Source organism: Anolis sagrei, chromosome 2, assembly GCF_037176765.1.
Source record: "Anolis sagrei isolate rAnoSag1 chromosome 2, rAnoSag1.mat, whole genome shotgun sequence".
In the NCBI taxonomy this organism is placed as follows: domain Eukaryota; kingdom Metazoa; phylum Chordata; class Lepidosauria; order Squamata; family Dactyloidae; genus Anolis; species Anolis sagrei.
In genome coordinates this window covers 284,576,545-284,603,772 of record NC_090022.1, presented here as the reverse complement: position 1 = coordinate 284,603,772, position 27,228 = coordinate 284,576,545, and the positions used below count along the sequence as shown (strand labels likewise).

The 27,228-nt window shown below is 37.2% G+C and overlaps 1 protein-coding gene across 18 annotated transcripts in view; it reads right to left on the bottom strand.

Moving 5' to 3' along the window:
• Positions 1-27,228, bottom strand: part of TCF4 (transcription factor 4) — a 366,815-nt gene that overhangs the window by 15,403 nt on the left and 324,184 nt on the right. For all 18 annotated transcript variants that reach the window (XR_009630573.2, XM_060761283.2, XM_060761287.2 and 15 more), the window contains 2 exons: positions 26,277-26,356; positions 23,171-23,374 (listed from right to left, as the gene is read on the bottom strand). Coding sequence is in view for 17 of the 18 variants with exons in the window: in XM_060761283.2 (XP_060617266.2) it covers positions 23,171-23,374; positions 26,277-26,356 (284 nt within the window). In the remaining variant the exon portion in view is untranslated. The remainder of the gene's footprint in view (positions 1-23,170; positions 23,375-26,276; positions 26,357-27,228) is intronic.

Genomic DNA, 27,228 nt, shown 5'->3' with positions numbered 1-27,228 from the left:
AGGCAATTAAGTGCCCTTCCAGACAGGCCCTATATCTCAGGATCTGATCCCAAGTTTTCTGCTTTAAAATGGATTATATGAGTCTGCACTGCCAGATAATCTGGGATAATTAGAAAACCTGGGATCAGATCCTGGGATATATGGCGAATCTGGAAGAGACCTAAGTGAGTAAAAGATAATTTGTTTAAAACACAAAATACACTCCAGTGGTCAATATATACCTGAAAACACAGGTTGTTTTTTTTAAAAAAAATCTCAGACATCTTTGGGAGGGAATTTCTTCATCTTTCTATATCAAAAGCTAATGCACCCCCAAAAATGTCTTTGGATTCTATAAACAAAGTAATATTTTGAATAAAGTCTAATGGGATCATTTACTGATCACTATTTCTGGAGATTACAAAAACCAAGGAATGGTTCTAATCAGACGTACAAGACATATTATCTAATTGTTACCAGGAAGGCAAGACTGAAGACAGATTAAAGAGATTTCTGTCAAAGAGGAATCAAAGCTCCTCCAAAGTTTAACGGGAGGGAACCTACTGGTTATAATGAACTTAATGAAAAACAAGTGTGAATTACAGTTATGTCACTACCGCCAGCACCCCTATCACAATTTCCCTTGAGTCCCAGTAGCTTCCTTGTGTCCTTATTTTGGTATAGAAAAAGATGATCTGCCTCATTTTTAATTTCAGGGTCATAGTCTCATAGATGGATGATGAACTATGTATACAGATAGGTATTATGTGCAGCATTCTTCAAACAGATCAAATAGTCAAGGATTAAGAACCATCTCTACACGGTTTTGAGATGAAGGCAACTGTTGTACAATGTGTAAATATTGAGTTTATAGAACTGAACGTTAAGGAGTCTGCAACCAGAAGCCATAGGGACTTCTGAAGAGTGACACTTGGACCTTCCAATGCCAATTAAAAGAAAGAAATGCCTATGGCAAATGAGACTGCTAGCAATTCACTTTAGAAATTTAGGGATACGTCTATCAACTCCCTCTCATTCCTTAAACCAATTCTTCAGAAAAACTAGATGCTGACTAGGGCACCACAATGGTACAACAAAACTTTTAAATAAATGGTCAGTACATCTCAATATATGCAAGTAATAGATTGGTGTAAAAGATCAAAATTAAAACTAACATAGTGTATGTATTCAAATCAATGGTTTTCAGTCTTAGCTGGGATTAATATAAAAGTTATAATCAGATGATTCAACAGACTTTTAAAAGGGAGAAATAAATACACCACCAGAATAGCTGAGCAGATCACTTCTGACCAATATAAAGATGCTCACACATTTTGAAAGATTCCTTAACACATTTGGCATCTCTGCTCCAATGGTGCCAAGAAGGTTAGCAGGACAGGAACAAAGTGTGGAAATGTTGCATGAATCTCACAGTGACATGAATGGACAAGAACAAGATCATGCCAAGTTGCTTCCATCACTCACAGACAAGAAAAAAATGCATGATTAACAAGCGAATGGTTTCCCTAGAACCAGCTAACAACAATACAAGATCAATGTTTTTTGAATACATTGCATGTATATGTATGTGTGATGTGTGCATGGAGGATGGTCCTCTGCCATGTTAGCACCTCCTGAATCACTATGGCATGAACTACCTTAGAAGACTACCTTTGTATACAATGGGGATCTGTAAGCTGAAACATGTCCAGAGAAGAGTGACCAAAATGGTAGAAGGTCTGGAATACAAACTCTATGAAAACTAGCATGGTGAGCTGGGTATGTTTAGCCTAGAGAAGGGAGGGTTAAGGGGGCATGATAGTTATGTTTAATATGTGAAAGGATGTGACACTGAAGAGGGGGCAGACTCATTTTCAGCTGCTCTGGAGACTAGGACACATTGGAACAATGGATTCAACTTGCAGGAAAAGGGATTCTAACTAAAGATTAAGAATAACTTCTTGGTGGTAAAAGTTATTGGATAATGGAATATGATGCTTCAGTGTAGTGAAGGTTTTTTAACCTTCTCAGGAGGTTTTTTAAACAAAGGCTGGATAGCCATTTGTCAGAAGTGCTTTTTTCCTGCATTGCAGAATGGGGTTGGATTGGATGGCCCTTGTGGTATCTTCTAGAACTATGATTTTATGGCTTCTGCACATTTTAGCTGAACTGGCTTCTCTAAAGATTTCTGTCTATTAAAAGTGTCTGTTTTGTTTACATTTTGTTCCTGCAAACCTACCCTAAACAATATCCGGGATGTGAGCAATTTGTTGGATTGAAAAAGAAAGAAAAAAACCCCGAACATTTCCCTCCTCTCTGTACACATACAGCATCTAGGTTGTGTCTTATATCTATTACCAACAAATGAGGTTCAAGGAGAATTTTTTTTTTACTGGAACTCTAGAGAAATATGGAAAACTCATTGAGATGGTTTCAAATGGCAAATTTCTCAATCACATGGTGTGAAAACTAGCCAAGAAGCCACAGAATGATAGAAAGCCTTACTCAGCTATTGTTTCAAACCATGAAATGTGAATGCACCAGAAAGCATGGATTGCTTCATTTTTGTATAATTTGGATGCAGTCCAGAAGGTCAGCCTGGGCATTGTCAAAGTGCTTGCAGCAGGCCTTGAAAGCTTCCAGACGTTAAGAGCCCAATTTATTCCTGGTGAAATTCCAATGATGGCAACAAAATTATGGCAAAGCCAGCTGGTGTGAAAGGATTCATTCAATCTCACTCTGATTTTGTAAATACTGTTTGGTTACATACAAACATATCAGGCTGCTTTGTACTGAATGATAACAATGACCTACAATTACCTACTCAATCTAGCAATGTCTCTCCTTGCTTCCAAGATGCCGTTCCCAGTACCTGTTACCTGAAAATTGGCCATGCTAAAGTTAATAGAAGGAGCAAATGCCGAAGAAGCCAAAGAGAGTGGGACACAAGGAAGAGGATATGAGTAGGGTTCTGTGAGTTCATGGATGACCTCTTGAAGAAAAGCAGTTATAGGTAAGCAACATTTCTCTCTCTCGGTAGTTTCTGTGATTCACACAAGTGGGAGACTAACAAATTACTCACTAAAGAAGTGTAATAAAAAAAGAGAAAAGAACAGCTCTTGTAAATGCAGACACACATTCCATGCTGTCACCTTGAGCATCTGTAGGCCCATTCTCTTCTCTTGAAATGTGACCTGCAAAGATGAAGATTCCCCCAACAACAGCATCAAATCCATAGGAGAAATATGTGATGAAATAAGACATCCAACTTGTTTGTTCAGGTAGAATATCATTGTGGTGTTGTCAGAGACCACCTGAACCATTCTGCTTTGGATAGAAGTCTCAAAAGTCTGGAAGGTCTTTTGCACCCCTCCCTGTTAAAAACCAGCCTTAGGAAGTACAAAGCCAGGATCCACCAGCAGCTGATACCAGAAGAAACAGCTAAAGGAGGCAATGCAGCCTCCAAGTTCACATATCCAGTGCAGAGAGAAGAAGGCAGAACAGAGATGATCAGTGGGGCTCCTTGCCAGGTAGTATGACAGGTACTCCTGATTAGGAACAGCTGGTAACAGCTAATGGAGGAGCCAATTCTGGTTGGTGTCAGTAGCTGGAAACTATTTGCTAGCTTTACTTTTGGTGTTCTTGGTTTGTGTCTTCTGTGATTCTAATAAATAATAATAATAATAATAATAATAATAATAATAATAATCTTTATTGATACCCTGCCACCATCTCCCCAAAGGGACTCAGGGTGGCTAACATGAGGCCAAGCCAAAGAATTACAATAAGGCAAAGTAAAATACAAACAAGCAAATAATAACATCAAAGTAAAATACAAACAATAACAAGATATACAATAAAACAAATGCAAAATAAAATGGTAGAGGAATTAAAACACAGTGGGCAGGACAAATGCAAAGGATAAAATTATAAAACCCTGGGTGAGATGGACAAATAGAGTAATGTATCCAAGGGGAGACTCAGAAGGGACAAACAATGAGGTTAATCTTCATCAAGAGACAAGAGAAAGTGCATCAGGAGGACAGATCTAAACTGGGACAGACATGATACGGGGATTTGTTATTTATTCATCAAAGGCACACTGGGAGAGCCAGGTTTTAAGGCCTTTCTTAAAGGCTGCCAGGGTAGAAGCTTGCCTAATCTCACTGGGTAGCGAGTTCCAAAGCTGAGAGGCCACCATGGAGAAGGCCCTTTCCCTCATCCCCACGAGCCACAATTGTGATGGAGGTGGGAGCGAGAGGAGGACCTCCTCGGAGGATTGAAGAGATTGTGCATGTTCATAGGAGAAAATGCGGTCACGAAGGTAGGTGGGTCCCAAACCGTTCAGGGCTTTGTAGGTGATAACCTGCACCTTGAATTGGGACTGGAAAATGAACAGCAGCCAATGGAGCTCCTTAATTAGGGGAGTAGACCGCACCCTGTAATTCGATTCTAACTCCAGGACTGCCTGCCAATCTAGCCAGATCTCTAGATTAATGATAACCCAGCTCATTTTTTGAATCCAGACCAGTCTTGACTATGCTTCTTCTAAATAGACTCCCATAGGCAAAGATGCTTTCTGAGTCCTGTTGATATATTGCCGTTACTGGAGCTATCTCCAAAGACTCAGGCCATAAGGCTAGTACACATTTAAACATCTCTAATACACACTCTCTTCAATTGAAAAGGTACTAAAAAGTGGCCCCATAGAGCATGAGGTTTGGTCATCTGATACAATGGCAGTCAGGATATGGAAATCCCTAAAAGTCCTATGAGTTCTACTTGCTTTGAGAGATCTAGATGCAACCACTTAAAGTCCATGATGAAGGAAAGGGTCCATGACACAAAGTATTGAATATTGGCAACAAAATGAGCAGTATATAAGAGAAGAATGAGTACTTGTTGACAAAATCAAGTAAGTAGCATGACTATACTCTTGAAAAGCACTAAGTTTGTGAAGGATGTAACCCAATTCGAGTTCAACAGCATGCAAGAAATTGATTGTTTCTTTCAGTGCATTTTTTCCATTCGTTCATTTCCTCAACAGCACAGATCAGAAAATATAGACATTAGTGCCATATGGAGTTTTTGATTTTTTCCACTTTATATTTATTTTCATGGTGGACTGTAACTTGTAAATGGTATGTCATATCAATTTAAATATCAGTTTAAAAACAGAACCACACTGGTCTCAACTGAAACTCTCTGTGATCAGGAGGCAGAGTATTATACTTATTGTAGGGCTCTCCATAAACAAGAATAGCAAGAAGACATTTGTGTGTTTTCACTGTCTTTTGTTTTCAAAAGAAAGTAGTTATTCTCAATTAGAATTTTTCTATAGAAATATCTAAGGCAGTGGTTTTCAAAGTGTGTTCCATGGAGCCCTTGGGGTTCCCCAAAGTATACTGAGGGGCTCCGTGGTTTCCTCCTCCAAGCTCCTCTTTCCTGCTCCTCCCCCTCCCCTCCCTTCCCTCTCTGCCAAAAGCCTTTTTTCCTCACCCCAAAAGACTTTCCCCCCACCTCCCTTGCCACCAAAAGGTTTTTTTCCTCACCTTACTTGCTCCTCGGACCACTTTCCCTAGACTTTCTTTGCTTCCAAAACCCTATTTTCCAAGCATGGCATAAGGGGGTTGGAAACAGGATGACTCCTGGGGTCTCCCACCAAAATACTTTTAAGCTTATGTTGGTCAAAAAGTTTGCCCATGCCTGATTATACGTGTGTGTGTGTGTGTGTTTATGTATGTATGTATATGTATGTGTGTGTGTATATATATATGTATATGTATATGTATGTATATATGTGTGTGTATGTATGTGTATGTGTACATATATGTATGTATGTGTATGTGTATATATATGTATGTATGTGTGTGTGTGTGTGTGTATATATATATATATACACACACACAAATATACACACACATTTATTGGGGCTCCATGAGAAACCTCTGCTTCAAAAAGGGCTCAGTGGCTGAAACAGTTTGAGAACCCCTGGTCTGGATGTTAGGTTTCATTTTCACAGTGCTTGGATTGCTCCCTTTAAAGAGTAACATATATTTTGTTACATTTCCACTGTTAATTTTTTAATGTAATTCATTACTTTTTTTATCCTTATGTCCAATTGAAATGTCCATTTCCTTCCTTGAATGTGCATATTTTTTCAGACAGAGTATACAAGGCTTTGCACACAGCTACATCTGTACAAGCAGCCACAAAAAAACTCATTCACATTAACTTTTAAGTATACATATTTGATAAATGAGATCATTTCCCCCCAGTAAATACAGAAAGAAAAGTTGATATATTTTCACTGTAATTAGACACCCAGCGACACAGAAAACTGTTTTGGTGTCTTTGAATTGTAATCTCCCTGTGAAATATCAATTATACCTGACAGGCTCAGAGTGTAAGATTCCAGTTTCAATTACCCTGCCAGTATCTGTCATATCAAAGCATAGTAAAACCTATTTGCTCTAAAGTATGAGGGAAACACCATTTAGTCCTAAAAGTGCATCTTTAAAAGTGGTAAGAAACCCCATCCAAATGTTAACTTTTATTACACACAGATGGGCACTCTGAAGTTTGTGAATTGCGGGCAACAGATAAAAGCTGCAAAAAATTAAAACAATGGAAGAAGGTTTCTTATGATGTTTTGAGAAGTGTACCCTGCTGCTGCTTACGGTTAACTCTTTTCATACTGAGGGAGAGATCTTCAAAAGTTTTCATACTTTTGAGGTATAATTACTTTAAAGGGAATTGAAACCAGTTCTCAAAAGAAAGGGACAGAAGAAATTTGTGAATCTTCACATCATTGCCGTTCTCAATGAGAAATACTAGACAAAAGCATTCAACAAGACAACAGAATGGTTCACACTTGAATATATGGCATTCTTATCCAAATCATAGTCTTGTGCAAATCACTGCACTTGTGCAACATAGTGCAGCTTAGCACTATGCATATTTACACAGAAGGAAGCTTATATGGTATTTGTGCACAGGATTGTAACTTTACTAATCAAGAATTGGTCTCTCCCACACCATAGTCATGTAAACGGTTTGTTAGTACAGTTAGCCCTCCACATTTGCTGGGGTTAGGGCATTTAGATTCTGGTAGTCTTCCATTCATTCCCAGTATGAAATTGACCTTTCTGCTCAGAGAACAAGATGTTTTCACACCTTGAAAGTGAAAAGCCACTGGAAGTTGACCATAGGATTACAATGGAGATTCCTAGAGTGGTGTTCTTTCTAGGAATTTCTAGGTCCTTCAGCGTGACACTATAGCCAACCTCCAGTACATTCACAGAGCTGCACTGGAGAACCTAGAGAGATAACATTTTAATTGAATCCATGAATAAACAAATCTGCAGAAGCCAATCCCGCAAATATGGAGGGTTGACTGTCATTAATTCACACCACAGTTTATCTGCTGGGTTCACATTGGGCAACACAAGTGAGAAGGACTACTGACAGACCATCTAGTTCTCAATGGGAGTCTTGCTCTCAATGAGGCTTGTAAGGATCTGATTTTACGTGCTTAAGCAACGGTGTATATTTTGAATGAGATATGTTATGGACAATATGAAATCTTGGAAGATCTATGATCACAAAACCAATCTAAGGACACTGTCCCATTGAAGTGATGATCCTGAAAGTATTTTATGCAGCTAACATGAGTTTATGAAAACATGGAAGCAAGTCCAACAGAGTCATCTATAAACTGGCTACCTCTCAAGGCATTGGGATGATGCTTCTAGAGTGTGGCACATAGGAATAACAGATCTATTTGCAGATAAAAGTTCAGAGATAAGTGCCCTTTCTAGTAACAAGTGATTTGAGAAAACCGAATAAAACTATGATGGTTCAGCAATGTTAAGACAATGTACCTCCTAAAGAGAGGAATTTAACTGTGCAGGCAACTTTGTACCTTACAGACATCCTAGTTTAGTTATAATACATAAATCATTTATATCCACACTGGATGAAAAGTGCTGGAAAATATATTTTTTTTCACCAGCTTGGCAATACTTGAAATAATAAGACATCTCTTCCAAGATAAGGTAGTGTACCATGTCTGGAAAATTTGCTTGGAAGCATCCAAATGATACAGTCTCATTCTATTTCATCACACTAGAGACTTAAATCAAGAAATAGTTTTCTTAGATCTACAGAGACACTCGCTGGAACACCTCAGCAAGCGAGAGTCCAAAAGTGGCAGCACCTCAATCCGTGGGTGATACCAGATGAGAGACTCCCTCCTGGGCACACAGAAGACTGGGCGACTTGGAAGGCGCTGAACAGACTGCGCTCTGGCACCACAAGATGCAAAGCCTATCTTAAGAAATGGGGCTACAAAGTGGAATCCACAACATGCGAGTGTGGAGAAGAGCAAACCACAGACCACCTGCTGCAATGCAACCTGAGCCCTGCTGCATGCACAATGGAGGACCTTCTTGCAGCAACACCAGAGGCACTCCAAGGGGCCAGATACTGGTCAAAGGACATTTAATCAACTACCAAGTTTGCAAAATTTGTGTTTTTTTATCTGTTTGTTTGTTTTGTTCTGTTAGAAATGTAATACAATGGTATGGTTGCTGATGACACGATAAATAAATCACACTAGAGAATGAATCCACTTTAAATCAGGTTGCTGCCTCCTGCAGAAATCTGGGGTTTGTAGTTTAGTGAGGCTGTTAAAGGCTCCTCCCTAAACTACAAACCCCAGAATTCTGCAGTAGGCAGCAACCTGATTTAAAGTGGATCCATTCTCTAGTGTGATGAGGCCTATTGCCTATAGAGTACATGGCTAAAAGAATAGTTCCTAAAGAAAAGCCTTTTATTGGGGGGGGGGGGCTCTTATTAGATGGGGTGCATTTCTCTATTGACAGAAAATGTTATCTGGATTAAAATTACCCCATGATATAATTAATGCCAGCTTTTCCTGCCATTATACATGCCAACTGTTTTCCTTCAGGAATTACATATATTTCCTATTTCAGGTATCCATGAAGGCTTGTGCTGGAAATCACAATTGCAGGACATTTGGTTACATTTTTGTAGAAAATGATGTTTCTCAGTCACACAAGCTGAAATATTCTGCTTATGAAAATGTATGCTTTCTGGCTCTCAAAGTTCAGGTATAGAAAAATAGCCTTCATTCTACACTCACAAACACTCTTGTGGACATGGAATTTTTTATGTCTTGAAATATAATGGAATTCTCATAGGATCACTCAATATAATTTATTTAAAATCCATCTGGATAAAGTATAATTTTCTCAAACTAGTGGATTATCGTACTAAAAAAAGGAGAAAAATAGCCATGCAAAATTAAAAACAGCTTATTCTTATTGTCGAAGGCTTTCATGGCTGGAATCACTGGGCTGTTGTAGGTTTTTCGGGCTGTATGGACATGCTCTAGAAGCATTCTCTGCTGACGTTTCGCCTGCATCTATAGCAGGCATCTCACAACCTCTTCTAGAACCTAAAAAACCTAGAAAAACCCAGCTTATTCTGGCTTTCAGTTGCTTGTAAAGCCATAGACATGCAAACTGTTTCCAGAATATTATTCCTGCAACTGGAACATAGTTATTCATCAGATATATCTCACTTCCTGGATGTTTCTGTAGTTTTTGTCAAACCAAAATAGATACGTAAGGCAAATTTTGAGGAAACAATATACATATAGATGTGTGTATTTGGGGAGGAAATACGTGTAGGATGTTATTCAGATTTGAAGGGTGTATAAATGCAAATTTTTATGAATTGAAGATTAACATGAAAACAGGATGAAAGAGAATGGTGGGTACACACATGCAAAGTGATTTGGATCAGAAACCTCCCTTTCTATTCAATACTGCTTCTTTGATCATAGAGAGATATACAGGAGCAAGAGAATAGAAGGAAAACAGAAGTAAAATGAAACATGAAGTTCTAAGAGCACTTAATTGAGCCTCCTTAGGCATCGTTCAATATGCTAGCATATTTGAATCACCCCTTTTGTGACATATTATGGTTGATATGTCACAAGAATCCTCCCCTATCATTGCCCTGTCTCTTGAGTCCATAGTGTAATGTGCAATCTTAGAAAATGGCCTGGGCTGAATCAAGTTATGTCTATTAAATACACATCCTCTTTCACTTTAAGAATGAAATAATCTGCAAGACAGAATAAATTAGTTTATCCTAGAAATATCCCTTTCTTTCCTTGATTTTTTTCACTTTAAAATCCCTCATTAAATAGTAAATAATGCATGTTAAATACTGGTTGGTCCTCATAAAATAGAATTACTGCATCGATTCAGTGATACATGTTCTACTGGACCAAGATGACAATGGGGTTTTGAAACCCAATGGGCAACCTGATACTGAAAATCAGTAAAGGTTGTAATGCAGATTTGGAAGAGATCACAATATAATCTAAGATCCAAAAATCTTATATTATCATCTTGTATATACCAAATATCCTTCATGGAAGCCATCATTTGGTCAATGAAGTACATATATACTAATGTCTGTTTGAATGTTGGCATCCTCACTTGAAAGGAGGTCTTCCATAGGAGGGATAGATTTTGCCTTCAATCTGATATAACCACTATCGATCATATGGAATAGTACTGGCCAGTGGTTTGACTTAGTTATGGTTTTTGTTATGTCCAGATCAAGCCAACATGCATACTATCCAACATGTGTCTACTCATTTGATATAATGGTTAGGTAAATCTAACCATTCTAAACGAATTGTCGAAGGCTTTCATGGCCGGAATCACTGGGTTGTTGTAGGTTTTTTCGGGCTATATGGCCATGGTCTAGAGGCATTCTCTCCTGACGTTTCACCTGCATCTATGGCAAGCATCCTCACTACCTCTGAGGATGCTTGCCATAGATGCAGGCGAAACATCAGGAGAGAATGCCTCTAGACCATGGCCATATAGCCTGAAAAAACCTACAACAACCCATTCTAAATGAATAGTCTTATAAAACAAGGTGGTTCAAATGTAATTTATGAAAGAAGAAATTTGCATAGTTAATGTTCAGTTTTTAAGGGTTTTGGAAGTGTCTAATTCTATCCAATTAATTGAACTATATTTTTAAGGGGTGGTTATTGAATACCATATTTCTGCTATTCTAAGAGACCACTGTCATATAGTAATTTCAGTATCATACACACACACACACACATACATAATTCTAAGGCACACACCATTTTTATATATGTATATATTCAAAAAAGTGTGTCATAGAATTGAAGAAATAGGGTAATAAACATTTGGGAGAATACATCCAAACTGATAAAACAAATAAAGTTTTGAGTTACTGTGAGTTTTCTGGGCTGTATGGTCATGTTCCAGAAGCATTCTCCCCTGACGTTTGGCCCACATCTATGGCAGGCATCCTCATAGATTGTGAGGTCTGAGGATTTCAAATTAAGGAGAGGTGTCTTTGTGTAAATGACTGCTATAGATGTGGGTGAAACGTCAGGAGATAATGCTTCTGGAACATGACCATACAGCCTGGAAAACTCACAGCAACCATGAAAGGCTTCTACAACACAAAATAAAGTTTTCTTTGCATAGCATATTAAGAGTATTTCAAAATAATTACGATTAAAACATCCAACTAAAAGGGGTTTCCCTCTGTGTCTTTTCTCTATATCACACACACACATATGATGGTAAGCTGGGTATAAGGTGTTATGTATTAACATGAGCCTGAGTGTGTCAGAATACATAAGCTGGATGAAAAGCAGGTTTGTGTAAAGCCTTACAAACCTAAGTAAAAAGAGAATGACGAAGGACACTTCAACCAAGTCGGGTTCTCACACTGTGTGTGCATGTTATTGGTCCGAATTATTCACTGTTATTTAACTGCACTGAAAGTCTTTCATCTCTATGCTATACAATAATAGTTTCCATATGACTGGTGGCTTAGCTATAAATAAGATCAAAAGCAAAAGAAAGGATTTCATAGTAACGGGTGGGGTGTGTGTGTGTGAGTCAGTACAAGCAGCATTAAATCAAGAAAAATAGCAAAGTTTAACAGTTTCTTTTAATACAGAAAAGTACCACAGAGTAATAAGCAGCTTTCCAAACAGCTTATGAAAAGGCATCCTGCAAATGGTAGTCATATGCAAAATCCATTTAAACGTAACCAAAAGTGGCAAAGCAGAAGTTTTGCTTAAAAAAAGAAGCCGAATGCCACGTCTTAAGTAGAGTCAGAACTAGCAACAAACATAAAAAGGGGGAAAAGGTGATGTTCATATGCTGTGTTTTATATATTCTCCATGGACTTTCTGTATTATTTTAAATGAAGGAGAGGTGTCTTTGTGTAAATACTACTACTACTACTACTAATGATAATAATAATAATAATTTCACAATGTATTCAGAAAACTGTTCAACTGAGCTCCAAGAGCTTCACATAAAAGGATGTTTTATTTGGCATTACAAATCAGCTAAACTGGAAGAGCCAGCTTCCCAGACTCATTTTCTTCTGGAGATGCAAAAATAACAATGCTAAGCTCCATTCCCTACTGGACAAACAGATGTTAATAATCCATGGGAGGAGATGCATTTCTTTTGTGCCTACAGACAGTCAATGTGCACAGTTTTGTAATGGTTTAATACATTTGGGGAAAGTCTTTACCCTTTGAGATGCTATCTTATGGATAGCATTTCCTTTGTCCTACTGTTACGACACATTTCCTCCTCTCCAAGAACACTTTAATTGGCTGTTTTGGCATCCTTTGTGTAACATACAAGGTGAAACAACTGTGGTGCTTTAAAAAGTGAAGTGGGCTACCACAGAGAGCTACAGATTGCCACTGCCAATGAAATAAAGTCGGCAGCGATTTCCTTCCTATGGAAATAATTATTCATTTTATGTATTCACTATATTTGGGGATGTCCAAAATCCAAAAGCTATGGGATTAGGACTCTTAGCATTTAGCTGCAACTAATGACCCCACTTGTAACCCACAGGGTAAGAATAAACTGTAAAAATAGGCAGGTTGGATATTTTATTCCAAAGCAAGATAAACTCTATTCCAATAAACTCTTACAACTAGGAGAGTCTATCTCTTTTCTTCCCCACTTGTTCCGAAGCACCTGTTGAATGGTGACCTAAACTCTACACCTCAAGATGCATACGTTTTACAAAACAGCTTTTTAAACAAAAGCCAGCTGTTTCCCATCTATGCTACGGGGAAATAGAAATCTGGGCAGTGCTAGGGAAATGTTATCCAGAGACACCCCATTCTCCAATAACTTTCACACACTCAGCTGCACAATAGAGCCATCCATGTGAAGAAAAACAAGGAACCTGGGCTAATGCTAAATTAAAACTTGGAAACCAAATACTACTATTTTACCAATGTACCTAATTAGCTAGTTCAAATGAATGACATCATTGTAGTAGGATTTTTTTTAAAAAAAGTCATTTTATATGATGGTTGGATTTTGTTTGGAAAATAGCCAGCAACTCTTAAATGCAAAGTTCCGCAACAAAAATTTGCGATGCCTACTAGATTAGCAAGCCTTAAACAGTATATAAAGTTCCTTTTTAAAAAGTTTCATTGAAGTGAAGATGTTTTGACTTGCATGAAAGAAAACAATTTGCAAAAAGTCAATATAACAATCATAACTGTTATTATAACAAAGATTAAGCACGGCATCATTAAAATATGTATTTATTTGTTTATTAAACAAGACATAGCTTTATATTTTTTCCCCATTTTGGGATTTTGATACAGATAGTATAATATAACTGTTCATAAAGTGCTACTTTATTTATTAACGATGGAAATTCTCAAGAGTTAATCCGGGATAAACTGTGATGCAGATATTTGATCTGGACTGGGACCTTGTTAACAACAAAAGCTTGCTTATTTTAACTTATGTTGTACAGTGGGTTATATACTGTATGTGTATGTGTTTTTGTCAAATGTTTTGATACAGCCAATGGGCCAATCAATAAAATATACTTATCAAGAGTTAATCCAATCTGGATGTTTAAAGTACACACGAACACTTTAAACAGTGTGCATTCAAGTGAAGCAACCAGGCAAACTGACAGGAGTTTAAACAAAACCCCAAGATAATGGACTGGACCCTTCCATTAACAAAGTATGTCCTGGTTATGGAAGAAACATGAATCTACCAAAGTCTTCTGCAAACAGGTAGGAAGTGTTTTGCAGACTCAGCGGCAAAAGTGGTGGACTCTTGATGGACAGAATGAATCTGACAGCATTTACTGGCACAGGAAAAGCTACAACTTTATTGGTTACAATTGAGGAGGATTGGCTCAGTATATGTCTGGATCTAATTATTGGCTGACCTGCCTTCTGCCTGTTGGAGATGACCGATAGGCAGAAGTAACTGTGTGGATCCCTTGCCATCTGGGAGTGAAGCAGAGATAAGTGACCTGCAAATAGTGCAATTCCAATCACACAGACACTCAAGGCCCCCTTTAAAGAAATACCCAAACTGTGTGTCTTTGTCTCCTTCATGCTGGATCTGCCGCTAGGCCAAACCCACCAAAGGTGTAACAAATTAAGATAACAAATATGTGATAAAGTTTTTTTTAAAAAAAATCCAATTCCTTAGAGCTATCATCAACAAAGCACCTGAAGGTGGGTGGGTGAGAAGATCTAATGCTTACTTATAACTTGTGTGCCAGGAAACCACATTCATATCTCAGTGAGGACCAGAGTGAAGTCTCCAATCCATCTGTGGAGTTCTGCTCATCAGCCAGCCAAACTTCTGAGAACTTCCCAGAGCTTCTGCACTGAATGAAGATGGTTCTCTGTCCATTGTTATCAGCTATATACAGAGCTCCATGGTAATGGGATCATTCTTTTGCTGCATCTCCCTTCTTGTATAACCCTTTCTAATGTTTATAATGCTCCCCAAATTACCCAAGAAATGTTTCAACAGATGACCGAGAAGACAGGATCCAAGAATGACTATGCACTGTTAGGATTCTGAATCAAATCCATGTACAACCTCCATAATTTTTTGGGGGGAACGAGCATGAAATAAATGTTGCTTTTGCCTGATTATACTGCATTAGTTACTGTGAAAATACAACTCTCACATCTCTCTTTCAATGTCATTTAACGTTTCCACTAGAGGCAGAATGATATTAAAAAAACCAAAAGCCCATACTTTTGCTGACAGGGTCATAAGCAGAGTTCTTTCACACTCTAACCTACCTGATCCTGTCTAAAATTGGCAATCCCAGAGATTGGACCCAGGGCCTTCTGCACAAAAAGAAACATCTTCAGCCACTGAGTTACCCTTTCTATGACTCTCAGGAGAGAAAGGAACAGAGCGTTATATGAGTGCTGCAAATATAATCCCCAATAATGTGGTTCAATGGTATTTTCTATGCTGTTTAAATAAACCCATCCCTGCTGAATCTACCTAGTCTTCTGTGCTTTAGAAGCTAGGCAACAATGCTAGTCCTAGGATTTCTGTGGGGCATGTGCTGTAAAACCCTGCAACCATACAATCCTCTGTGTTCAGAAATATGCAACTTCACCAGAGTTATGAAAGCAGCTCCTGGCTAAAGATGGAAATAATATTTGAAAATATTCTAAATATGGTCAAAATGTGTTTCTCAAGATTCAAGAAAGAGAATCTAACAAAGAGCTGGGCTGAGAAGTTTTACATTGCAGAACTTGTGCCCGAATTTTACACATGGGTTATTTTGAACAGAACGTAGCATTTTCTGTACAAGAGTAGTATTTTCTGAGCACTAAGACAGTATTTTCTGAGTATTAATTTTCTATTAGGATTAATGACTATGGAGTAAATTGGCTTCTGCATCTTGTGAATGTGCTGCTCATTGTTAGAGGTTTTCTAGATACAGAATTGTTCCTCCAGCATGGATGGAGGGATACCAAATGTCATTGGGTTGAACCCTGATAAAAATGGCAAAAGGAGGCAGAGAAAATACAACTTTCATGTTGAGAGGCAGTATATCTCTGCAAGATGAATGGAAAGGGGCTATAACAATTAGGCTTTGATTCAGGGCTTCTCAGGGCGATGTCATTGCAAATAGTGATGCTTTGGTCTGATTTTGGTCAAGACAATTCTTATATTCTACTTAGGCTTTTCCTCCCTGCTATTCCATTTTAGGTAGTGTCATCAGAAATACAGAATCTACATTCCTAGAAGCCCAGCAGCAATAAATCAGAAGTGAAAAAGTAAAAGAATGCTGTGTTTCTGGGAACTATTGAGCTGCTCCTCCTCCTCCCTCCATCCTACCACCCCCAAATAAACCTGTCATCAAACCAAGGACTGTTATAGGAACAAGCCCTTGGCTGGTAATTAGTCCTGCAGTTCTTTGAATGTCAGTGGAGGTAAATGTAAGTTAAAGATTTGTTACAAGAACAACCGTAATCTAATGATCTCTCTGAAATCCCAGAAGTGACTCCACTTCTGAGGTTAAAAGATTTTCTATAAATAGTCATCTGGGGCCTGCTACATTATCTGACATGCACGCTTATTATCAATAGAGATGCATCAGGACATATTTTAGATTTTCATAAATAAAACAAAAAATAAGTTTCCTACTCCAAAAATCTTGCAATCTACATTTTGAGCAGGTTTCAGAAATCTTGCACATATGTGTGGCCTACAACTCTCACCAGCCCCAACCAACATTGGCAATGCTTTAGGAGTTACAATTGAAAGCATCTGAAACAATTAGGAGTGCCTCTAGAATTAATGTAGTTTGACTCTACCTTAACTGTCATGGCTCGATGCTATGAAATCCTGGGAATTGTAGTTGGTGAAGCACCAGCAGAGAAGGCTAAAGAACTCATAAAACTACAACTCCCATGTAGTTGGTGTCAACTCTACAATGCTACATTAACTCTACAATGCTGGTGCACCCAAGGCTACACATCCTTGCGTCAAAAAAGTGGAAGAGGCAACAAAATGTCTTGTGGACATTCTGTCCCAAATGTAAGCCGCCCGACTTTCTTCGGGGAGATGGTGGTGGGGTGTAAGAATAAAGTTATTATTATTATTATTATTATTATTATTATTATTATTATTAAAAGAGAGAAAGGGGGCATGAAGGGTAGAATATAATACAATGCAGTTATCACATAGGCATCCAGTTGAACATTTAGTTGATGATAAGAACTAAGGTCAAAATACAAGAATAAATAGAAGACAGTTTATCCAAAACATCTTTCCATCTCATCTGCACAAGGCTGTGGGATTCTGCCAAAGACTGTGGACAGTGTTTTGTGAGAAGAGTGCAATGAAACTGGTGAAGTGGAGAAATCGTCTCCCTTTCATATTATCCCATTTTTGGCTATTCTCCCTACGTATTCTAGTATTGGGGAAAACAGACCCAAGGAAGCCTGAATACCAGGTGTGTAACAGGTTCTTCCAATCTGCTGGATATGCTTTTGGAGGACTAAAAGAGGAAGGAGAGTAGAGAGAAGATTTGTTGTGCAAGGGTGGATTCCATTCAAGAAAATTCAGGTAAAATAGTAGTAGTAGTAGTAATATCATTTTTATTTATTACCCATCTCTCCTTTTAGCTCAAAGGGTATCATTCAAAGGCAGGCTTTCTCGGTGTAGTGTCCTCCAGATGTGCTCAACTACAACTTCCATTATCCACTGCCAGAAAGTCAAATGGACATACTAACACGAATGGAATGTGTAGTTCCATAGTGGCAATCATGTGGGCCTCCAGAAGTTGTTAGGTGGCAACTTCACCTTTGGCTGTGAGGGTTAGCACTACTACAAGTTGTAGTCCCAATAACATTTGGATGATCACTTCATTTTCACCTCATTGAACAACATATCAGAAGGCTGGGGGAATTGCCCTAAAGATCTCATGGGAATCTTTAGTTCTGAAAATTAACCTGGAAGAGGAGTCTAAAGAGAACTGGATGCCCCTTTGTTATAAATATGTTATTAGCACTTGTTATTATTATGGATCTAGCTGTTCTTACTATTGAGCAGTAACATTCATACTAGTGCTGACTATTTGATAAGGAAAGTTCTCTAGAAATTACACTGGGAATATCCCAATAATCTGTAATTGTTTTTAGGATACTTCCATTCTTCCGTCCTCATGACTAAAAGGTACAAAGCTGATGAAGGTGTACAGTAAGGGGGGGAAAAACTCCCACAAGCACATTCTGAACAAGTTTCCGGTCCATACCTCCCACTGCTACTTTATTTACTGCAGCTGGCCTAAGTTTTATAGCCTGTTTCATGTATTAAAATTCAAATGTGGAAAACATTACCAGTGTCCTCCTTGATTTTTTTTATTTTTTCCCCCCTTCAACTTCCTTTTCAGCGTGGAATGTATCAAATGGTCAAAGGCTAACTTAAGACTGACTTGACTCAAAAACTATTTCCTTTGTTCTTGTGTTCTTACTTCAAAATTCAGACCAGTTTTCCAGAAAGAAAATAACAGCCCTGATGCTTTCTCACAAGTTACAGTTTCAGACAGTGAATAATGTGGCCTGTGAACTACCAGGAACCGTTTTCCCCCTGCAAGGAAGAAGAAAGAAAAGGAGGAAAAAAGACATCTGCAAATTGCTTCTATGGTTGGGGAATTCTTTTTTTTTTTTTTTAAGGAAGGGAATATTTTTAAAATTGCCTGCCTGTCACTGTGCAAAACACCATGTTAAATATACTTTGTGCCTGAGGTTTATTTATTATTGTACGGATTTTATGTAAGCAAACAAGAACTCGAGATCAATGGCCAAGGCAACAAAAGTTTCATGCTTTGTATGCTGCATAATCACTATTTGATAATCAAAACAAACTAATGTCTGCAATGCAGAGGACAAATACCTGCTCTTTTGTTGCAGAGAGTCAAACTCAAGGGTCAGATATTTCCATGGAGTACAATATACAGAGCTGACATTTTCAGCCCTTTCTCCCTCTCCAAGCCTTACTTCAGCTACATCTGGCATATAAGAGGGAAGTACATATTTATGGAACAACTCTCTCTGAAGTGGTGCCCTGGGTGCGTGTTGCATCAGTTTAACATATGCAAAGCAAAAAAAGAAAAAAAAAACCCCACCAATTGGAGGAAAATTACCCCCTCCTCTTACTCTTTATTGAGAGCAGATCTATAGGAAAAGTTGCAGATCTGGCTTTTCACAAAATCAGTTTTCTGTACTGTGTAAATGCAACACCCTATGTGTTCATGCACAGAATCATCCAGATCTTGACAGTCTACATAACCAAAGGGTATATAATACATTGACGGAAGACAATTTAAATTATAATCCATAATATCTTTTAGTGAATTCTCAGCAACTGCTATTCTGGAACAAAACGGTGACTGGTTCACACTAATTTTATTCGGAAAATGGGTTATAGTGATATTGAAATAGCATCTTTCAGCCTACTGGGCAGACTATTTCAAAAAAAACCATTTATGTCTTTATTTATAAATGCCAATGGTCTGTTTCTAGCCTTTAATATCACAGTGCTCAGAACACAATAGCTTTTAACTTTAGGTTTAAGAGGTGATCTCTGCAGAGTTCCTCCATTTAAATGGTTCTACTCTCCCCATTTTTAATAACAAACAAAGCCCAATGGTAATAACTGCCATAAACCCAGTGCCTTTCATCTTGGTATGAATTAGGAGCCTGGCTGCATATAGCAACACTGATTTGTAACCATTAAACCTGGGCAAACGGAAAGCGTTTGGCAAAGGAGACCTAGTTTAAATCCATTGCTTTTAAAGGGAGATTCACTACCTCCTGGAAATAGCAAAACTAAATGTAGTATTTCCACATTACATGTGCTTGTAGAGTTGTTTTTGATGTTTTCCATCATTCTGGTACCTTTCCAGCTGTGTTAAATGCAACAAGGCTAACAACTAACTTCATGTGTTTAGGTGTGTTTGTGTGCATACCCACATAGGCATGCTTCAATGTGAATTTCTGTTCAGAAAGATACATCACATTGGTCCCTATTATAAGATCTTCACAGCTGGCTCTTTACTTTGTATAAAAATCTATCAGTACACATGTCAAGTAAAATGGAACACATACAAACTTGTAATTAAACGGAAGTCTAAATGAAGAACAGGGTGCAAACCACGCATTGGACCTCTCATGTTATCTCATATCTGAAGACTCCACAGTGACATTTCTATGCATTTTGTCATAAAAGAACAGAAAGAGATGTGGGCACTGAGAAGATATTGACAGAGTACGGTGTTTAAAAATACCCATTTTGTACCAGGTTAGTGTTAGATGTAGTCGAGGCTGATCTCAAAAAACAAAACAAAACTGTATTTAATGTATTGTCGAAGGCTTTCATGGCTGGAATCACTAGGTTCTTGTGGGTTTTTTCAGGCTATAGGGCCATGTTCTAGAGGCATTTCTCCTGACGTTTCGCCTGCATCTATGGCAAACATCCTCAAAGGTAGTGAGGTATTTACTTATTGCTGTCAGCAATTACTCTGAGTGGTCTAATCCTCAAAACACAAGGGTGGACAACTCTTGGGACCCCAAATGTTGTGGAACAATAACACATATGTTCTAGGCAGCACAGCATATCTTTATTCTACCATCTGGGAAATATTTCTATATATTTAACCTCTGACTACTTTTATTAATGGAATACAAAGATGACCCAGAATATAGTCACTTAAAATTACTAATATTGCATACCCATCATAGTCTTTAGTAGGAAAATCTATACAAGGAATTCCTAACCTGGGACAAAGAGAAAGACTAGAGAGAGCTTCTAGGAAACAGGCTGTATAGGTATAAACTGCACAGGGAAGTATAAATAAAGGACATCTGCTACCTTGAAACAGCAATTTTCATAGTTCTGACAGTGACATTGCACATTGCATGCAAACAATCCTGTAGTGGGAGCGCTTACTCTTGCACCATTCTACACCTGCTAATTCTCCTAACCAGGTGACAATTTAGAATCCATAATACAAAGCACATCAAATCTATGTTCAGTAATCAACTCAACTCACCAGATAGTTTTCAGGAAAGCTACAATCTCTTACCCTAGGAATTTCCCATTGGCAATAGCAAACTGCTAACATTGTTTTACTTTATAGAGAAATTCTGGGAAATCTAAAGAACATTTTCAAATAAGAGGGCATAATATTCCTTAAGACAGTAAAAGCTGTTAGAAGATGTTTCCACTTGAAAATTTCTAAGTATGCATTATTGAAACAAGGTGGGTACACTGTCATAAGAGAAAAGAAAATCAGAAATTCAAACAGCAACAACCAAAAGTGAAGTCGTTTCATATTTACATACTTGAAAACATGTTTTAAAGTTATTTAAAAGCCTTCCGGGTTTCGAGGTTCAGAAGAAGGCAAACTTCTCTGAACAAATCATGACAAGAAAACTCTATGACTCCCTTGAACCATTTGAAGCAAAGTATGTTGAAGATCTAATAAATTGTAAAGAAACCTTCATGAAAAGATTATATATCGTATATACTTGAATATAAGCCAAGACATCTAATTGGGAAACTGGGAAACTGATTGATTTTTTATCCAATCATCTTCCTTGAATCTATAATTTGTGGATAGACCTGTGCATTGTATGTTTTTACCCTATTTCCCCTATTTTTACCCTATTGTGCTTCAGTATTTATATTTATATTTTTAATGCACTAAACGTATGAAGTTTGTATGAAATTGTGACTTTTATTTCCTGTGCTGGTCTGTGACCGAAAATAAATGATTTGATTTGATTTGACTGACTTGAGTATAAGCCGAGGGTGAGAAATGCAGAAGCTACTGGTAAATTTCAAAATAAAAATAGATACCCATATAATTACATTAATTGAGGCAGCAGTGGGGTTAAATGTTTTGAATATTTACATAAAACTGTAATTTAAGATAAGACTCCCCCACTCTGATTAAACCATTATTCTAACCTTCTTCAATGTTAATGTGCTAACGCATCCTTCCAATAATAATGGAGTAAAATAATAAATGTAATAATAATAATAGAGTTAAATAATGGAAATGTAATAATAACAGTAATAATAAAGTAAAATAATAAATGTAATAATAAAGTAAAATAATAAATGTAATAATAACAGAGTAAGATAATAAACAAACTTGACTCGAGTATAAAGCAAGGGAGACTTTTTCAGCCTTAAAAAAGGGCTGAAAAACTAGGCTTCTACTCAAGTATATACAGTAATCAACACTAAACATTCTGTCATCTCACTTCAAAGTCAGCATCTGAACATAAGCTTTGGTCAAAATTTTCATCTTTTAATTGCCCTCAAATATGGAGGCTTTCTTTTTCTTTTATATTGAATCCAATAAAATTAGTTTCGTTATCAGGACATTGAGTAAAAGTTCGAAAAGGGATGAGAGATATTTTTGAATTCTTGCAAGAGATGTATACTTATAAGACATGTATCTTTACATTCATCAGAATTATTCTAATGTTTCCACAAATCATAATGAAAACATGCTTTTTTATCAACCATTTATGAAGGGCTGTGGCAGTGGTTAAATGTCCAAGGATGAGAAAAAGTGACAACTATAGTATGTAACCTGATTGTTTCTAACATTACTTTAGCCATAGTGGTGCAGACACATTCTACTATTTTAAAAGACAATTGTTGTTTTAAAAAATAATAATAAAAGTAAACCATAATAATCTGACGATAGCCTTAAAAAAGTCAACTGAACTCTGATTCTGCTGGATATTCATGAGCTCGGCATTGTGTCCTTCATCTGTCTTTTCAAGAGAGGAGCAATGGATGACAGCTAGGCTCTGGTTATGTATTTATACTATTCATTTTAGAAATATCCTTGCTATGTTTGCACTTTCTATATTCTCATTGTCCAGTGAAAAAACAGAAACAAATGCAATGAAACAGTGTCCTGTAATCGATCCGTTTTTTAAAAAATTGATTAGAAACCATTGAAGGAATGTCAGTTCTAGTCACAATTACACACAATAGCAGGCACCCTTATAATACATATACAGAGTATTCATTTATCTAATAAGGGTTTTGAAAAAACGTACTGTATTAATAATATTCACAAAATACTACTGCCAAAAATACAAAATTGTTTACAGTTTACGTGAGACTCGGTTGTGTTGCAATTAAAAGGCTGAAAAAAACCAGTCCAAAAATCCTAATTGCTTTATGGTTATCAATATTTTTTTAAAATGTAGTGTTTAATCTTTATAGCTTACCATTAGTGAATGTCTATTGGCGGAAAGAAGGCCTGTCCCATATCCCGACCCAAGGCCTCCCATGGCTCCATTATGAGAGGGCCCTATTAAGCCATGCATGTCGCTATGGCTACCGGGCATGGCAGTCGAAGGCCCCACCGCATGGTTCCGGAGAACATGAATAGCATCGTCCAATCTTTCCAAGCGGTCTTCAATCCGGCTTTGCTGTTTGTTTATGAAAAACAAACCAAGAGAAGCATTAGCAAATTCACAATGCCATTTAATGGTTGAAACAAAACTCACAGAGACAGAAAACTCTGTTGCTTTGTGGTAGGCAGGGGAAGTAGAACGCTTAAAGATGAGCTCTCCTTAATATCTATTTACTTTTACATTATGATACAGTTGTCCCTCCACATTTTCAGTTTTGTCTTTCACATATTTGATTGTCCACAGATTTTCTCTAGGTCCGCTAGTGTGACTTCCTCTTGTTTTACTGGAAGACTTAGAGATTTCTAGAAGGAATATCTCTCTATGAATCTCTAGGTCCTCCAGTGTGATTTTATAGTTAGTTTCCAACAGAAGTCATACTAGAAGACCTAAAATTACTAAAGCATTGTTATCTCAAGTAAACAAATTAGCATTTTTTAAAATTTGTGATTTCTCACTTTCATATGTGTCCTGTGTTCCTAACCTAGAGAATCTGGAGGGATGACTGCATTCTGTTTTTTTTCTCCCCTCCTCAAAAGATTCAAGCTTATTATGCAAAACAATGAGACCAAACTAGCCTCACAGGAAACCAAGGAAGTTCTGTTCACAAAAAGAAAACTTTCATTTTCGTGGGCAAAACAGGTTCATTGATTCCTCATGACCATTACCACTACAGTACATATGTTGTCCTCAGAATTTTGAAACACTTTTGTATGACTTAGAAATATCAAATTTCTATGACACATAAAAATCTTTAAATATATTCAGCTGTCGTTATTTGTTCTCAAGTGATCCTATTGTAGTTAAGTGAAAATTAGCAGGTTGTGTACAGATACTTATGTCAAGCTTTCTAAGGTCCTACAGTAGCCATGGAATCAGAAGAAAGGATAAGGAAAACACTAGTCTACTAACCATTTCTTATGTTACCAAATTGTTCACCACAATACATGCATCAAAATGGATCGGAGAATCTTAGCACAAGTTAAACAAGCTTATGCCACATAAATAAACCTTAGTTATGTAATCAGTACTAGATTAAAACATCAGCACAAACAAAACCACATTCTAAACAGTTCAAATCAGCCTTGCCTACAACACAAACACCTGCATGTTCTTTGCAGAATCACCTCCATGCATTTTCCCAATGTCTGAAACCCAACACAGCAATGGCCCCAACTCTGAAGAAATTTAGTCCTCTTCATTGGAATGCTTCATAGTTTACAAAACGCAACTTAAATGGGCAAAAGCAAATACAAGAATGTATGCCTTAAAAAAACATGATTAAGAATTTTCATTCTATAATATCACTGAATGCTTTTAAAGAGGAATGCATTCTCTTTATTGTAGAAAAACTGGGAAAGCTAATATTAACAAAGGATTTGTCTGAACTATTACAGCTTGGTGAGCAGAAAATCTAATGCAGGCTGTTGAACCCAATGAAGCTTTTGACTCCCTCCCCTCTTTTGATACATCTATACTTTCCTCTCCACTTTGCTTGAAGTTGCATTTCTCAATTTGGTGTCCTCTAGTTGTTCTGCATTATTATAGTTCTACCATTCACAGGCAGCATGACTATGCTGTTTGTGGACAATTGAATGCAAGCAACCAAATCCAAAGGACTTTACTCATCTCAAGAACTAGCTGGACTAGCTAGACTATTTCTTAGTCTTGTGAAAGTACTCTCTCTGTTACTGGGGCAAGAAAAGGGGGAAAAATCACCTGTAGTTCAAGCTAAGGTACCATCATTAACAAGGGATAGGGGAGAGAAATTCTGAAGATTACAATATATGCTATTGCCTTTTATCATGTCAGCCCTGACACACACACACACACACAAAAATGAAATGATTCAAGGAATCATCACTTTATACTGAGAGTATGGTATGTGCTTGTTTAAATTATATGATCTCATAGGAGGAAACAATAATCTCCCCTCTGTAGAAATACCTTTGAAAATTTTGTATTTTCTTTCTGCCTGGAAGAGGCAACTGCTGTAACTATGCAACTTCGTGGGAGTCCTAAAGAGCTCCAAAGGGGACATTACTGTCCTCTTGAAATGTACCTTGCAGCAATCTTCCTTGTTCATCTGCCATTGCCCTCCCACTAACCACTACATTGCTGGGGGGGGGGGGGATCAAATTTCCTAATAATTGATAAATATATGAAATATTCAAAATTATTTCCACACCTACTACAACATGTCCTGAAGGTCAGAGTTGTTAGATTGATGGGTAGGTGTAGATGAAAGTTGCTTAGAAAAGCTGGATAACTTTATGTAAGTATTTGTATCTCACTCTCTAATGACCATTTGCAAATGTCAGAAGGTTTGCAAAACTAGTTGTCATGAGCAGGTGAAAGCTGATGGGCTTGCGCAGCAGAAGATACTTGATATCATTTCGTAGCAGAAAGTGCTTTATATGACTTTATGTCTTGCCAGATGAACTATGTAATCACTGATCCTATGCATGATTGAAGCAAAATAATGTGAAGATCTTCACAATGGTAACACTGCATGTTTAATCAGGTAAGGTTTATGTTGCATAATCATTCTGGAATCAAGCAATCTGATGCTGGATTAGTTTTGAACTACAATTCCAAGAATCTCACAGCCATCATGATTTTCCACGCTCTGGATTCAACACAACACATTCACTTTTGCATTAATTCTGCACTGCAAACCACATTTATAGTATTGGATTCTACTAGTTACTAGGTAGAGAGGAAAGGAAGAAACTGAATAAAATTATTTAAGTTTATGGGTGGATTCAAATACTACCGTGATTGAAAATTGTCAAATAAATTTCCATGTAACCACCAACATTAAAAACAGTTGGTGGTTACAGGGAAATGGATGAGGAAACAAAGTAGTAGACAGCAATAAAATAATAACACCAAGGTTGGTCACCCATCAAAAACATACCAAAGAGTGTAAGGGACCTTCATAATTGGGAGATGATGATGATGCTTGCCCTCCATTTCTAGACCAAACAGCTGTGCCTGCTAATAGTAAAATGGGAGTTACCATTGGAACTATGCAAACAAAATGCCTTTTCAAACATTTTAGATAGCACTTTAAACATGTTAATGCTATATCCCTAGAAACACACAGAATACAGTTGTGGTTGACTTTCAAAATAAATGATAATAAAATAGTGACTTAGCGCAAGACCAACTACCTGCTATCATTCAAGATTTAATTGATTTCACACTGAGCATAATAAAAATATTTCTATACTCAAAGATGCTAATAAAATAAAATAAATTCCCAGATAGGGACGTAAATGCAGACAATGCTACAGCTAAGGAAAATGCTACACTGTGATAATACTGGTAGAAGCAGTGTCCTCTGACGATATTATTTTGTTATCAAACTTATGCTTAAAAAAACCCTATGTATTACTTCGTAAACAGCAAATGAAACATACTCTGTTGTTCTATAAATCCCATTAATCTTAATACACCAACACAAGAATAATACCTAGTTGTGTCAAATTCTATTTTAATATTCATTGTCGAGCTCATTAATTCTCAAATGTACTTTTAGAAAGGGATTGCGTATTATTTGTTTAATCCAACTGACCTAGCTAGACTTTTCCTTTTCAAAAAGCTTCTCTTACAAGTGTAAAATACAAAAGGGTCAGCATCATAACATGCCAGCTTTCTAATTAAGTCACACTGAATATTCCAGTATCAAATGTCATTTTGGAAACACTCCCCTTAAAGAATGTGTTTATGAAGATTGTTTGCAGTGTCACTTCCCACTGCATGACATATCTGAAATATTTTCTAGAGTATCATTATAATTATAAGTCTCTGGAATAGTTCTTAAAGTCCTTCATGATGTAATTGTTTCATATAAGATATGTTTGTTT